The 17,139-nt window shown below is 34.5% G+C and overlaps 1 protein-coding gene across 4 annotated transcripts; it reads right to left on the reverse strand.

Annotated features, from left to right (window-relative positions):
- Positions 1–4,559: 4,559 nt before the first annotated feature.
- LOC133697994 (ubiquitin-like-specific protease 1D) lies at positions 4,560–16,520 on the reverse strand. Of its 4 annotated transcripts, none has more exons than XM_062120845.1 (15): positions 16,343–16,518; positions 15,900–16,237; positions 15,766–15,808; positions 15,582–15,670; positions 15,210–15,481; positions 14,563–14,611; positions 12,944–13,020; positions 12,814–12,846; positions 12,617–12,712; positions 10,190–10,292; positions 9,520–9,617; positions 7,699–7,821; positions 7,209–7,320; positions 5,419–5,526; positions 4,560–5,336 (listed from the first exon to the last, which is right to left on the reverse strand). In XM_062120845.1, the coding sequence occupies exons 2-15, from the start codon at positions 16,218–16,220 to the stop codon at positions 5,190–5,192; spliced, it is 1,671 nt and encodes a 556-aa protein (XP_061976829.1). In that variant the 5' UTR covers positions 16,221–16,237; positions 16,343–16,518; the 3' UTR covers positions 4,560–5,189. The 4 variants fall into 4 exon arrangements, with proteins under 4 accessions (XP_061976829.1, XP_061976828.1, XP_061976830.1 ...); XM_062120844.1 differs by having other exon boundaries at positions 15,900–16,241; XM_062120846.1 differs by lacking the exon at positions 7,699–7,821 and having other exon boundaries at positions 15,900–16,520.
- Positions 16,521–17,139: the final 619 nt, after the last annotated feature.

Genomic DNA, 17,139 nt, shown 5'->3' on the forward strand with positions numbered 1-17,139 from the left:
AAATTCACTCGCACTAATCATGTGAACAATATTCCCCCCTCCAAAAACTAGTGTAGAGTGAATTAAATTCACTCGCACTGTAATCTCAATTTTATTCCTGATAATATTTTATTTAATTTTATTGCACAATCAAAAATCATGGAAACTATATTTCTTGTCGGCTGAATTTTGTACATAATGGAATTGTAGATAGTTTAATGGAACAATAAAAATATTTTATATAAAGTATTATTGATTTTCATGATGTAATAGTAGTAGTTAAATCTACAATATTTAAATTAAAAACCATTAGTATGTATATATATATTTAGTTATTTTATAACCTCAATTTAAAAAGTATTCTTAAGCAAACACATTAAATTACTTTTTGTTCAACCTCAATTTTAACGCAGGTTTAACCAAACATATATAAATATCAAATCAACCTCAACTAAAAGTACTTTTTATAAAAACATTTTTTTTCAAACCACAACCACAAAAGCTACTACAATACCAAATACAGTCTAAATAGAACTTAGGTTGAAGTAATAAAAAAATCCCTTAAAAATCATTCTAAAGGAAACGAGTATCCAAACTCGTACATACATGTAGGTGCAATAATGATAATATTGTCCTTCACTGTTTGTTGGTGACTTGATCATTAGTCTTAGGCAACAGGATCACATGGTCCCCTAGTTATTTAGCATTGACTAAAGTCACTTGTTTGTATGACACCGTACTCTCTGCCTCATTTGAAGGCATCCTAGGTAACCTTAGTTGTCCCTCAAGATTTGAAGCCTCTTAAGAAACAATCTCATTCCCCTTTTCTAGTGGAAGAGGGTTGAGTAGCGCTGTTTTCAGATCTAGGACCTATTCTAATGACTATAGATCCTTGATGAGTACTTATAGTTTTAGTCCTCAAACTAAAATCTACCTCAAGAGACATGGTTTTCTTGCATTTTCTAGAAATCATTCTTAAGAAAATTTAAAACAAAAAAGAAGAAGTGAAGTGTAATTTCTATGTTTACCTAGAAGAAGACGATTCTTATGCACGAAATGAAGAAACTTGATCTCTTTATAAGGCTTCTAGTATAGAAAATATAGAGATAAATTTTGTCAATTGTAAAAAATGAAATTGAAAATGAATAAAGTTTATATAGGTCATAGCCTTATATTTCCAATGCACGAAGAACACGTTGCATCACATCATGACCTTAGAAAGGCTAAACGCCAATTGCATTGAATATACACAGCCAAACAGTTTTCTCAAAAGGATCATTTCGCCTCTCTCCAACAACATTTCAAATGCCACCTTTGTAGGGAAGATAAGAAAAACCTGACCAATTGTCTCCCAAAAGACTTTTCAAGTCCTTATGCATTTAATACATAAGGACTTAGGGCAATTGATAAGTCAGACTTTTTGACTCAATATTTTTATGTTTTGAAAGAGCGTAAACCCAACATACTTGGGTCTAGCCACGAGCTAAGCCTAAGGCATTGTGAGTTTGATAACTTGCTAGACTCAATATACTTGGGTTTAGCCATGAGCTAAGCTCAGGACATCGTATGTCTAACAAGTTATCAAATTTAATATATTTGAGTTCAACTATAAGCCTGATGAACTACCAGATCTATCTCCCATAGGTTTGGCTATGTGCCAGACCCAATTGGTCTTAGAGATCCATGTTAGAACCATAAAGTTCCATCTAGAGATTATTTGCATGACATGTTCATTTCAGGAATAATCATCTCTCTACACCTGTTGGTGTATAAAAAATCAGAAATAATCATTTTTCTATACCTGTAGGTGTATGAAAGATCTCCCAATAGCCTATCATATTTTCATCTTATTAATGATGTATAAATGATTTTTATCCCTCATTATTGTCATTTAGAGAAAATGACTCTTCAGTCCCTCCACTCCATCAAAATAACAAAGTTCAGGAAATATAAATATTACCTAAATCACTTGGGTAAAAAGTTTACAATTTCAACCCTCCAAACACTCATAACTTAACTCTTAGAGCATTTATCATACCAAAAACAAGAACAAACATCCTTGTTCTTGGAATTTAAAGTTCTTTTCTTTTATTTATTGTGTTTTTTCTATTTAAAAATCACTAACTTTATCATCGAAGAGTCTCTAAACTCATAAGGACTGTTTTGCAGGTATCATGACTTCCACCGACCATCACAAACTTCTTGAGCTATGGAGAAAGAAATATTAATATGAACATGTGATTAAATACTATGTAAACACCAAATAACCTCATTCCTGAGTATATCAAATTTTGATCAAGAGTGTTCCTAGAGCATACCTGCCCCCTATTTTTTCAGTTTTCTTTCTACTAAAAGGATAAATATATACCTGTCTGTAGTACACATCATGGCAATTTGTTATATTTTGTCGTCCTGCAATGGGTTTTCTGCTCCTTAGGACAAGCTAGAACACTTCAAAAATAACACCACTCAGGATATTATTTGTTCCCATGTCTAAAATAGATAATGCAAATATAACCCTCTCCCCCAACCCATTTTTTTCTTTTAGTCCTGCAATGGGTTTTCTGCTCCTTAGGACAAGCTAGAACACTTCAAAGATAACACCACTCAGGATATTATTTGTTCCCAGGTCTAAAATAGAAAATGCAAATATAATACATGTTGTATGCTAGTATTTTCTTCTACAGAGCATTAGAAAAATTTACCTTAAGGAGTGATTTTTTTAATCATGGAAATGGTAATTTGACATTAAAAAAAGAAGATGATGCTGTGTACAATGTGAAAATTGATTTGACACGGGGAACAAATAACCCTCTTGAAAGGTAAGGAGGACAGAGACAAATTATGATTATGATGGAATTTGTTATTTAATGTTGGCTTCTGCAACTTTAAATTTGACTGTGGTCTTTTCTTCAGGCATGTGTTTCAACATCCAAAATCAGAATTTTCCAGGTATTAATTTCACTTCCAATGTGCTTATTTTCAAGTATTTTTCCTAGGATTTTTTTTTTCTTGCGAGACTAAAGATGAGTATGAATCTCAAGATTATTCATGGTCTGCATTGTATAAGTGTAGCACAGTCAGTAGAACTCTTATAATTTTGTTTGCAATTTTTTCTTTACAATCTTTTGTTTTCATAAATTAGAGGCTGGAAGCTAATCAATGACTGGTGTCTCAAAATCTTTCGATGTTGCTTGTTGTAATATCATTGTTGGATTACTCTTTTGAATTAAGCCATGTTATGTCAGAATAGAGATACAAAAAGCTGGCAAAGAACTCTATACGTGATCATCACATCAGTCTTTTTTGTGAAGATAGGAATGTGAGGGTGTCTGCTAAGAAACCCGACCTGGTTTGAAACAAACATTACGATGTTTTTAAATCATTAATATATTTTGCATTTGCTGTCTTCTGATAAATCAATGCATGGACATCATCATACAGGTGAAAACAGTTTCTGAGGCTTTCGAAAATTTTCAGCTAAAGACATGGAATGAAAGCACATGTACATGGCTACATGCAACTCCTGATAGGAAGAGGAATTGCCAGAGGTTAGAAGAGCTGTCCTGAGAAGAATCACCCAAGGCTGTTGTGATTGCTGCTATTGTGTCCTATTCCACTGTGCTTTTATTTTGGAACTTGTACGTACTTTTTCCAAATGGAAAAAGGAAACTAGCACAGAAACAAACACAAATGATAGGAGAGTTTCATTAGCAAGTGTGTAAATTCACATTGCTTGCCTCCCTATATCTCTATTTACTTTGATACTCCTGCACAATATGTGAATCTTCTATCATACTCTGACCTGTTGGTGGATGATGATGGTGGTGGTGATTTCCACTAATGAAATTGTTTTTACATTTCAATCATTGGGAAGAGGTTTTTTCTTGTCATTTTAACATTGATTTTAGTTTCCATTAGGGTGTTTTTTTGTGTATGTACAAAATGAGCTGGTGATTGTATTTTCAGAAGGCATCGCAAAGTTACTTAAGAACTTGCAGCTAGCTAGGTAACTTGACGGGATGCAGAGGATACTTATGCAGGTTATATCGGAGGTTTGGTTTTAGTGGAAATTCTCTGGTTCTTTAGATGATAGTCTTAGAACTATTCTTATCAATTTGCATATGCTTCGAGGGTTCGTGGGAAAGTTGCTGATGTAATACATTTTATTGATTGGTTTCTGAAATTGTCTATGATTTCCTTTCACATTTGACGCTTTGCAGATTGCTCGGAAGAAAACTGAGTTGGCGTTTTTGTTTCGAGTTTGTGGCTTTGGGATAGATTGCAAAGCCTTACGCCTTACGCCTATGCAGGCATTAGCGAAGATAACCACGCATGCGTCTGTCTGGCCGGCCTTGTGATATCAAACATGTGCCACCATCCTCTCCTGCTTAGCTCGAGGTCTGCTGTCAGGGTTTGAGTCCCATCGTGCTGATGTCATCACTGTTAGCGAACATGGATGAACCGTGGATCAGTCAGGCGCGACAATCTCTCCCAGAACGTGAAAAGTTTGGAGCCATTTATTCAGGCGGACCTGGCATGACCTGTCATTTTGTTACAGCTTAGCTGCTACTACTACAGAATCAGTAATCTCTACCATTTGATTATTGCCAATAGGTATTTCCTTCAGTTTTACATCTCGGTGCATGAATTCAGGTAGTAAATTAAAAACAAATAATCAAATTCCGCCCCAGCAGGCTACGGCGGCATCGCCTTTTCCCTTCTCCAATCATCACATTCAACTTAGACTGAAGTGGTTGCGCATTGAAACTAAAACCTGCATTTCCATCAAGCTCAAAAGCCCACAGATATCATTGTATTCTTTTTCTACTTTCATATTGTTTGCATGCAAGGCATTGCATTGGCGTCCAGTGGCGTTTAACTAATTACAAGTCCAAAAAGGCAAACAAAACAAAAAGAGTCACAAAGGATGTTAGGCAGACACTGCACCACCATCAAAAATAAAGCAGCACTATTCAAATCCCTTCTCCTTCTGTACATTTGGTGAATCAATTAAACTGCGATACAAACTGGTAACTGATCAGTGGTAAACAACCAAGACATGTTAGCTATTTCGCTTTCTCTGAACCAAATTACCCCGGCTATACACGAACATCTTTTGCACGCGTAATGTAGCTTTTAAAATGCAAACCACAGGTAGATAAACCACCCAATCTTGAAAAACTAATAGCCCCATATGAACCCCAAATTTAGGGAGGATCCCCACCTGAAGACAAAGAAGAAGATTCTGAAATATGACCACTCTTAAATGCATTTTGAAACTCATCCATAAGTATAGCCCTGATTTTCTTTCTTAAATCAGAGGCCTCTTCAGGTCTGAACCACTTCTTGCCAAACTGAAACGTAACAAATATTGAATCAAGGAGTTAAACTACATTGTTGAAATTATTCATTCAAGTCTGGGTTGGGAGGAATTACCATTGCCAGATCTCTCTTTTTCAGCCTCTCAGGAGCCTCTTGAATGAAGCGCTCCATGAAGAAAAGTACAAAGAGGCCACAATCATAGTCATTTTTCTGCTGGGGCACCTGGGAGGAAATTTAGTAATGGGATGTAGTGAGGTGAAGTTCAAACCAACCATTAAAGAAATGAGAGAGAAGGAAAAATGTGTCAACTTCATTAATGGAGCTCCAAATTCACACATTCAATTGAATAATAATAATAAAAAAAGCACTACCACATATCCGTGAGACAATTGAGGAGTAAAAGGCCAACAACTTTCAGGAACTAAATCACCAATCACCCACCCACGCCAAGCAGGTAAAAGTTTATAGATGTTTTACATTTTTTCAAGAAGAAAATCATTGTATGGAAAGAATGTAAAACCATTAGAGAAACAGTAAATACAGTTCTCCAACAACACTAAATATCAGCTAAGGAGACGCCACCCCAAACATCATATAACAATGCAAGAAAAAAATTTCTACTCAGCAATATTTGTCTCAATGGCTGATGATATTGAAATTCCAGAAATTCCTGTTCTGTCCAAATGCATGCAAAACATTGCACAACATCAGAATTCACAGATTCTTACAATCCTTTCTACATAGAAACAAAGCCTGTCCCACTCCACAGAACAATGTTGAAAAAGATAGGTACGACTTTTCATCACAGCAATAACATTTCAAGGACATCCGGGAAAAAAGCTTCCTTAGACCTCCTAAGTAAATCATTAGGGTTAATAAGGACTAAGGACTATAGTCAAAACAAAAGCCTCAACTTTGAAAATCACTCAAATCATAAGAAAAAGGCAAAAGCAAATCAGAGGGGAGAATAATATTCATCAACAATGAAAATAATATTCCAAAAATATTCATCAACACCTATTTCTTCAAATGATTTGCTGCCCTCCTCTTCTTTTGTTCTGTTCTCTTGATAGATTATTAAGAGAACTAATGTGTTTGTTGTGGTCCTTGTGGGCGCTAATCATATGGTAACCTAGAAAAATTCTTGATAACATCAACAATATAATTTAATTTAGTCTCTTAAATAACAATTGGTCCTTTTAATGATACGAATAACAAAGAAAACTCTCTGAAAAATTAAATTTAGCTATCTTTTATAGGAACATGTTGTATTTTATGCACACAACAAGCGAATGGGTCATACTATTAGGCTCGTTGATCTAAGAATTAAAAAATGTTGATCATTGTTAATTAATCTCTTTTATATAGCCCAAGACAATCACCAAACTTCTACTAAAAAGAAGAAAAACCACGATGTGAAACAATAATAAATAGTCGATAAACAATTAAGGGCAACATAAATATAAGTCTTTGTAACAATTTTTTTTTTTTTTTTGAATTCAGAGCAAAATAGTCAAGATTGTTAATTCAATTCATTTCCACGTGTATTCCAAACAGTATAATTGAATTCAATTATGTGGTTTAGTATTTTATTCCAAACATAAGAATTCTAATAGGTTATCAATTGAATTCAAATTACATGTAGAATTGAATTCAATTCCACATGTGATTTGGTTCCTAACAAGTTGTATAAGCAGCCAAAGATCTTGAGGTTCTCTCATTAAGATTCAAAGAAAAAGAAAGATCCAATTAACATTACCCCCTCCATTATGCAAATTGGGGAGACTGTACAAATGGGCAAAAGTTTTAAGGAATACCCATGGTCATATTAAGGCATAAATACCATTCAAGGGAAATGACCATGACACAACACAACGCTTGGGACATTTTCTATATAAACTCACCGCAATGATTTTGTCCTCAATTCTACGATCTAGATGTTTCCATATTCTATCTGGAATTGGAAAATCTATAGGAACTTCTTGATTCATATACCTCCATTCTTCTTTCAAATAACTGCAGCACACAAGTAACACCATTCATTAGGATTTGAATTTACAGCATTCTAACAAGGCATTACAACGAAGCTTTAATTTATAGTTCTCTCCCATTATCATAATAGTTCCCTATGCTTCTCACATGCTCAACCTTTGAACATAGAAAAATGAAGTAATTCCCGCTGTAATTTTCTGCAGCTACAGTTCAAAGGTACTTCTTTCTCAATAATGATTATCAAAAAGAATTTTAAGTTCGCAACAACACTATCAGTCCCTTTCCTGAACAAACCCAATAAAAAAGACACTCATAGGAACAAGGTACAAACTGTTACATTACTTCAGCAAGAGGTTAGTTATGAAAACAACTCTACTGCTTGGAAGGACTTTCCTGTCTCACCTTTTAATGTTAGAAAATACTGTACTGCTACAATGAAATCCCAATGAATCTAAATGAAGAATAATTGGTCCTGATTCATCTTTCTTATCCGGGAAACATATAATCACCAAGCTCCAATGAAGACTGGATACATGAAAGACAACGAAAATAAGTGAAACAGGTGAGAAATGATTTTTAACAGATGAGAGAAGAGGCAGGGAGAAGATGGCATCTCTTTTGGTTGGGAACTAGGCACCAACCACTGACATGAGACAGCACTATAATAATACTGAACACTAGTACATGCTTTTTGCTGTTATTTCATAATAAAAGACACTGATACACATTTCTCATGAGCAAGCATGTTCACAAATATGCATGTGTACACTGATACACATTTCTCATGAGCAAGCATGTTCACAAATATGCATGTGTACAGTGCATACAAAGATCAGCCATTATCTAGTCCAATGGCAGCGATACAGGTATCATAAGTGCAAAAGGTTCGAGTCTGCAAAGTGGCAACTTCATACGAAAATGCACAACATAAAAACGAAGAAAGAAAAAGAAAAATGTTCATAACCTGATTATCCTGCCTGGATCCTCCTATGCTGGAGGGAGAGGCATCGCTGGCTAATGACCTTAAACAAATGTATTCAGTCTCAACTACTCATGTATAAGATGACTCCTATTGTGCCAATATCCGATTCCTTTTCTAGTCACCATTTATCCAAATTTTCTTTTGTTGTTTTTTGTTTTGGTTGAAGGAGCAAACCATCCCAATAGAAAGGTGGCTAGTGTTCATCGCCAGATTATTCCAATCTATCATTTTAGAATGTTACACATCAAACCAATAAAGATAGAAATAAAATAGTCCATTCTTTTTTACTATCTCTGAACAGGCATAATAACCAAAAAACAAATTGAGAACTTCTCTAAGTTCCAAAGCCTCTTGTATCATCAAGCCCATTAAACTCGATTACGAAAATGTGAAATTATACGGGATACCTAACATTAGATTTCCTAAGGATAAAATTACTACCATCATCTGGGGTGGATATTGGTGCCTTTTCTTATCTTCCTTTTTCATTGTTCTTTTATATTTCCTAACGATACAATTACTACCATCATACAAGGTGGATATTGGTGCCTTTTTGTCTTCCTTCATTTTTGTGTGGTGGTGCCTTTTCTTATCTTCCTTTTGCTTCCTTCTTTTCTTCTTCTTTTTTCTTTATCCTTTATGGTCTTTCAAAGTTCTCAACTTGGCATAAATGCCTTCCCTTTCAGCTGACTTAATGAAATAATACTAAGGCATAACAAAAATACCAAATAAATGCATTACAAAACCATATTCTAATAGATATAATGGAAAAGATGCTGATTCATCTAAGCACTCTTTTAAGCACCTCTAGACCTGGCCTTAAAGGCATTTTGGATTGGTGCCTTGCACCTAACACCCTGGGGGGGCCTAACAGCATTAATTAAAGAATTTTAAATCCTTCAACTGGATGGTCAAGTAACTATAGTCCCATGGGTTTAGCTTAAGGGATGCTGTTGAGGTGCATATCTCAGGTTTGAATCCTTGCCTGAATAGTTTGAATTTACCAGTGTGGGAATGAGGAGCTTCTCCACTCACATGGAGTTTACTAGTAACCGCAAAGAAATCCTCACATAAAAAGTCAGTTAACTAATGACTAGACTAATTTCAATCTTACAAATAAGAAAGATATAAGACCAATAATCTTGCAATCACAGCCTACATTTCTCCTTATAAGCAGGAATATGCAATCAGAAATAAGGGAAGAGTTGGTAAAGCAGTTAAAATTAACATAGATAACTTACTCATCGTGTATGGGAATAAGTATGTAAGCCTTTTCAAATATATTGACACCTTTCCACCACCTTCTGAACTTGACAAAAAATGATTCCTTGTCACTCCCCTGCATATAAAAAGGAAGATGAGTTATGAATGAGTGTGAATGGAGACGGTGCAAGCATAATTGTGCATTCAACTATAATACATTTCGAAGCAAAAACTTCAAGAAATTACCAAATATAACCAAAAGTTTGCCCTGGAATTTTTTATTTTAAGAAAACAAGGTGTTTTTAATCAACTCAATTCTTAAACCACCACCACTAAAACAACATTGAATTCCCTTGTCACACATGTAGCTATTTATTTTAATTCCTGATTTTCTCAAGATAAAAATCATGGGCAAAATCTTACACTAATTAAAGCTGAGCTGCCTCGGTCAAGATCCATCAAATCATTTTCAAATTACTTTCACATAAAAATTGTAAAATTTAATATAAAAGCAATGACATTGCCAATATTTTTTACAGGTACTTAGCTCTACTAGTTCAGGCATTCAAAAGCTCTAGTACAAAATAGCTTTCAAATGTCAGATCTATGAATGTATGTTCTGATGAATTAAACAATGTCACTTAAAAGAGAGAAGAAAGCTGACATGTTTCCTTTTTTTATTAGTTAAACACCAAGCAAGAAAGCTACCTTATATGATATGGCCTGTTCCAGCTTCTTGTAAAAGAATGTGTTAAAAAAGTGATAATCACAGGTCGCCTTATTTGCTGGAGATGCTTGCAGACGTATATATCTAAACAAGAAAAGCAGTAAATAACTAAAAAGAGAAATTTAAGACTGTCACTTAAAATCTGCAAAGAAAAACCTAGAACATCCCCAAAAATAGGGCATTCTGAGTACATACACAACAAGATTTGGAAAAAGAAATGCATTTTCAAATTACAAAAAAGAAGTGTAAGGAATGAATTCTAGTATTTCTACTATATTACGCTAATAATAGCCAATAGTATCACATGTTTTCAAAATTTAATAATTTATTCTTCAAATAGTAAACTCTCCTTCAATGTATAATGAACTGAAAATCATTCCTGTTAAGAAATAATATGCAACTCCAGATACAAGATACAAACACCCGCTTTAGGAATGTGGTTCCAGTACTCTTTAACCTCACGGTACCCAGTTTAGGCAACAAATAGGCAGACCAACTCGCAAGTTGGTCAGGCACAAACTCATATGAACATTCATGAGAAAAATAATCCACCCAGTTCAACTTTGGAGATCAGTAAAAGAACAAGCTGAAGTCAAGGACCTATAACATTGAGCTTACTGCTTGCAAGACAGCCTGAAAATGTACTTCATAGAATACTCCTAAGGAATTGCTGATTTGCTGGTGAATCCATTGTCCTGCTTATAGATGTTTTATGAGGGACTATCTTCATCCTAGACTGCATCATTTTGCACAAGTGTATCATTGGACTTCTGTCCCATCTACTTTGTTTGGACTTTGCAGCACATTGTTTGGTGTGTTTGGATCTAGGTGTTGGGACTGTCATGTTTTAATTTTTAGGATAGGAGCTTGACATAAAATGTCCAAATTTTGGAATGGATACACTTAATTCCTATAAATAAGCATCTTCTCCCTTCAGATGTTTTCCAGCTGAAATCTAATAAAAAACTAAACAAGTTACTGATGCAGCATAAGGCAGACTAGTCCCAATTCCTTTGTAATTTTTATATTCAGGACTTATATATTACTTAGGGAACTCATAATTTACAATATTTTGTATCACGAAGGATTTTAATTAGCACACTGTTTTAATTTGTTATTGGTTTTCTTCCTATTTTGGTTCCAAAGTTATCAGATTTGTGGACATTTGGGTCACTGTGGTAGGAACATGATTCGCACATGTGTGCATTCATGATATGTAGGGGCAGTTAGTATGATAATTTGGATCGTGGTACATTTAGAAACCTATTTGGGTCATTATTAAATATTAATATTATTAGGCATCTATTATATAAAAATAGCAATATTAGCGAATGAAAGAAAATATTATTGGTTGAAGATTTTTCAAATAACATAAAATAAAAAATCTAGTTCCAAATAGAATTAAAAATAGGCCTAAAGAGAATTGTATGCTAGGCTACATTTCAACTTTAAAACCTGGCCTACAGGAGGTCCAATTCCAACACTTAGCATTTTATAAAAGTCAATTGCACATTTATTATTATCAGTCTCTTGCCTCTCTTCATCGCATCTCTCTTGGCCTTTTCACCGCATCTCTTCTTCTTATCCTTCCCTTTTCTTCTCTCTTCCTTTCTCTCCTTGAAACAACTGAAAAACCTTCTTGCTTCTCTCTCTTTTTTTCCTTCCATGTTTAATCTGAAAACGCTAAGAGACTAGTACACCAATTTCAGCAATCCAGGTTGAGTGCCTCCACAACTGAGTATTCAATGTACTGGGATCCGCAATCTGAATTGTGGTGCAGGGGGGGTAATTTCATCGAGTTATTAATTCTATGTTTTTGTGGACATCAAGAACAAGGTTCTTGTAAATTCAAGAAGCTCTCCTTGTAAATTCAAGGGTTTGGTCTATTAGATTCTTATGTTCTCTATACATTGCATTCTTTCACTCTCCTCGCTAATATCTAAATCTGTATCAAAGACATTATTCAAAAGGAGAAAAAAGACTTATCACATATGGAATCTTTTATTATGTCAAGAAACACGACAAGCTCGAAGGGCTCTGCTCATAAACTTATAAAAATAGCCAGTGAGCAGAGTTGGAGGTCATAACTCAGTGTGTGCCAAGTTTGCATTTTCATATTTTTCTATAAGCCATACTAAGTGGTTGTCAAAGTTTCAAATAAATCCCTAATGACCAACTCCTTTTAAACTGCTCTCCTCAAACCAGCAGTACAGTTGAAACAACTACTCTAAGAAGAAGAAAGAGAACAAACAGAGAGCATCCAACGATTCAATCAACAGCCTGAAATGTAGAAAACTCACTCACAAATTTTTCATGAACCCTAAATGTGCAGGGTTTAGGAGAATAATAAATTGAATAAATGCCCCAAATTATCAGATCAAAACTAAACTGTATGCTAGTACAATTACCTGATGTAAAAGTTCATAATAGGCGATGTCAAAAAAGCTTCAGGGGCGAGGCAATCCATATCCTTGTAAGCAATTTCAACAGATGCTGGATCATCTCTGTGTCAAAGATAATTAAGAAGTCATCAGAAGATTATGTGTCGTCCCTGTTGCAAACTAATTTAAAATAGTTAAAGTCATCAGAAAAAAAATTGCTGTACCTTGATGGATAAGAGATCTTAGCATCCTTCATGCTACAAGTAACAGAGGGGTCAAAATTACCATTAACAGCATAGTCAAAAGTTGAAACATGGGAAAAAAGGAAAGAAAAACATTGGGAGTTTCAATTACTGTTCAGCCAATTCTTTTGCTAGCTCTGTTGTCCCTAGCTGAGGTTCATCTTCGTCTAGGACAACAACTGTCGGATCCTGTTTAAATAATGTTATCATATATCCAATCAGCTGCTGAAGACAAAAATTCTTATTGCAGAACAGTGTAAACAGCGGGTTGCTATTCCATAAGATACACTTGGCTACATTTGAGCATAGCAGAATAAATTTCATGCACCAAAACAACTGGCCATTCTCAATGTCATGTCTCAACTCCCCATTTTCTATTAGCCTGTATCTTTACTTCTGTTTGATACAGTTCAAAAAATAAAATTTTCCAGAGTTTTTTAATACAGCTTACAACTACAGTAGTGAAGAATAAATTAACTGATTTTTGGGATTGTGGAAAGCACCATCATCAAACGTGTGCTTGGGCATCCCGCACCCAATTTCAGTGAAACATCAACACTAACACAAACCACACCTGATCATCAGTGCAAGGGTATTTTCCAAAGTCCACACATGAGTTATGACTCGATAAGAGAATATTCAAATTACTTTTAATGTTTATAATTTTCATGAGAAGATAGTGATGGTTTAAATACAAATAGAATTGAGTTCTAAAGCAGCTTCTTTATAGTTAAAAGCCATTAAAACATATTATTTATGAAAGCTACCAAGAAAGAACATAATGGTTACTGTAGCTCCAGCTGCTTTGACTAATACTAGACCTCAGGTAAAGCTTCTTCAAAACATAAGTAGCTCCGCATTCAGGTTCTCAGGCCATATACACAATCCCAGAACTAGGTCTCACTAATCAGATCTACCATTGTAAGATCAAATCTAGGAAATGGCCGCAAACAAGCATTTTTAGTGTTCTGCCAAAACCACCAATTAACTTCTAGAAATATCAACAGTAGAATTCAAAGAAATTGCAATTCACACAACTCCATGACTTGCCACATGTTTTTCAATATATATAAAAAAAAAAGAAAAAAATCTTTGACTTAAGAGCACCAAGAGGGTGCAAAAAACAAAACGAAAAAAAATGTAGTTTACGAGAAAGAGAATAGACAATTTATAACAGAAAGATCATCGACAAAATATATTAGCGCCAAAAGAGTAGCATTTAACTAGCTATCTAAATAACAAAGAGAAGAATCTTTCACATCCTTCAAAAGCCTCCTATCATGACCCTACTAACCAAACAATAGCCAGAGATTGCAGATATTACAGGGAAAATTTCCTCTGCATGTGGATATCAATCTGATGCAAACAAAGTGTAGGCCAATATTTTGAGAATCTAGACAATCAATGCAGAGAAAAGTTTTAATAGCATTAATCACAGATCATTAGACATGACTCTACAAGTGACACTTCCCGTTAAAATATCATAGTCTAACCATTTCAATTACTAATCTTTTTTTTTTTTGTATAGCAAAGAAATGACACTCTAATTATCATTATCACTCTGAACAACAAGCTTTTTCTTATGAACAATTACGTGTATAATGCACACCATCAGTCATTTATAGAGCTTACCTATTGAGGTGGCTATTTAAATTTTAATATTTATTAAGGTTAAACATTATTCGCTCAAAAACAGTCAGGGGATGGGGGGGGGGGGATCAAAAAACATACCTTCCTAGGCCTTGAACCATTTGAAGGCAGGACTCGGCAATCATCCTTCCTACCCAAAAATATCAAATTAAAAATTAAACAATGCCCATGAAACATAACATGCATTTCTTCCATTCAACTCAACTGTTTGAGGCAATAAGGGCAGATGAAATTTATATACTCAGGGATTCATGTGAAGAGGCTACCAGGTTGAAAACCATGCCACAATGCTAATATGGTATATCTTATAGGACATTGATCTTAGATTAATTCTACACACAAACTCCAAGTGCAATCTGAATTTATTATGATTATTAGATCAGATTGCTTAAAATTTAGAAATCAAATGATATAAAAATCTTCACGAGTGAATATTCTTGAAATGTGTTTGGATAACATCCTTTTTCGATGAGGTATGGTGTCCACTATTCCTTGTGCCCGTCAATTAGTTAACAATAGACATCTTCACGAGGAAAAACTAAGGGAAGATCACATAAACTGGTAAATAAGAGTGCAACTGAACAATGTGTCACATCAGTGGGAACATATACAATCAACCTTTTCTTTTTTCTATGGGTACGAAGAAAAATCTTTGTATGCATACAGAACACTTTGATATAAATACACATATGACACAAGGATAACGTGATGAATGTAAAAACGCTTACTTCTTGGAGGAATTGGTGGAGAAATTTTCGCTGTTGTGGTGTAAAAGATGAGCAGAAGAAGCTTTACCCTTTTGATCACCATTAGCAGGTCCACGTCTTTCTCCATTAAGAGAGATGCTGGTAGCACATTGAAAAGGCAACTGTCTTGATGATGACTGTATGTTCTGTTTTCTCTTTTTCCATGACCTTCCATTACTTCTCGTATTTTGGCGATTACAGTGAACCAAGGTCGTCAATTCTTTATCGAATGCATTACCTACCCTACAATCTGTCTGTTAAATAAATAGTTAGGTAACAGCAAATATGCTATGCAAAGAAAGAAACCCCTAGATATGAATGAATGGCTTGAAAACATAAAGAAGAGCATCATACATTTTCTTCCATCTTTCTACTAAAAATAGTGGAAAATTGGGATTTTGAATTTTTGACTTGAGATGATGCATCCTTTTTTCCAAACCCATCTGAAGCACATACAAAACCCATTTTCAGATACCTTAAATATCTTTTTTTATTTTCATAAACATTTAGGAGAGAAAATTGAAGTTAGCAATTCTACTTGAAGCTGTTGAGTTTCTGTGCTTCTCACATTCAGCAACATCCTGTCCAGTAAAAAAAATAGCAACCAATTCATGCGAGAATCAATTTTCAAGACTCAAAAATAAAAATCAAAGAGATTGATGGAAAACAGACCATTTGGGCAGGGCGACGATGTTTTCTTTGATCAAGCTCTTCTTCCATGGCCTTAATAGTAAGTTGAAGCTTCTCTCCTTTGTCAGGCAATGTAGGGCCTAACTTCATAACATGAATTTTGTTTCTCTCAATTTGTTCCTCCAGCTTCTTATCGGAGATTGAAGCAAAGTCCTCTCTCTGACTCGGCGTGGGCTGTGGTTGCGGTTGTGGCGTGTTTTTCACGATCACTAATGGCGGTGGTTCGCCGTCGTCTCTGCCCATGATCACGTCCCAGTTTGAGTCCAGGTCCAGTGGTCTCTTCTTTGACTTCTCTTCCCCCATTCCATGCAATAAAAGTTCTGCCTTTTTGTACAGAAAATTGGGAGTTTATTTTTTAGGATTTAGGAAAGAGAAGGAGAGGGAGAAGTAAAAAAACAAAAATAAGACGAATGGGGTTAGATTACAGGAGTCGCGATACTTCCACCCAGGGTCGCCTGAGGTGGTGCTGCTTGCTGCTACGGCTGAAATAATTGGGCTGAGTATTGGAATTTGGATACTATTGGGCTATAGTTGTAAACCTCATCCCGTCTGGAGTCTGACCAGCCAAGATCCCGTCTGGAGTAAGTTGGCAGATTGATTTTCTTGAAACCTTGCAATCTATTTCTTTAATTAACTTGGATTTTTAATTAAACTATATAAGCTAGTTTAGATTAAATTGATTAATTTTATGAGTTTAAATATAATTTTAATAATTAATAAAAATATAATTTAATTTTTTAAAAAATTTAAGATGATATTTTAAAAAAAATTATTGAGACAATGATAAATTCATTCGATCTCAATCCTCAAATGATTCATGTCATGAATTTTATTGAGTTTAATAATGTTTTTTATAAAACTATTTTTTAATTATATTCACAGTTTATTTCTCAACTAATTTAATATTAAAGAATAAAATCGAGAAGTGAACTTGTCAAACCTATAAACCGGGCACTTGAGTTAGTACGTCAAACTTGTGAACCGAGTTATTCACTCTAGTGGGATTATATTTTTTTTTTGAAAAATTATTTTTATTTAACTACATAATAATAAAAATAAATAATCATAAATCAAACACCAATCTAATATTGAGATGCTGAAAAAACTAATGAAAAAAATATATATTAAACTCATCTGCCATTTTCTATGAAACTAATGTTTTTAGAATATGATAAAAAAATAAATGAAAAAAAAGGTCAAGTTCAGTAGAGAGAGAGAGAGA

This window comes from Populus nigra, chromosome 6 (assembly GCF_951802175.1).
Source record: "Populus nigra chromosome 6, ddPopNigr1.1, whole genome shotgun sequence".
Lineage (NCBI taxonomy): Eukaryota > Viridiplantae > Streptophyta > Magnoliopsida > Malpighiales > Salicaceae > Populus > Populus nigra.

Coding starts and splice junctions, on each gene's coding strand:
- LOC133697994 (XM_062120845.1), bottom strand. CDS start 16,220: ATGGGGGAAGAGAAGTCAAAGAAGAGACCACTGGACCTGGACTCAAAC. Junction 15,671..15,765: donor CAGAAACTCAACAGCTTCAA/GTAGAATTGCTA, acceptor TATGTGCTTCAG/ATGGGTTTGGAAAAAAGGAT. Junction 5,337..5,418: donor AAAAGAGAGATCTGGCAATG/GTAATTCCTCCC, acceptor GTTACGTTTCAG/TTTGGCAAGAAGTGGTTCAG.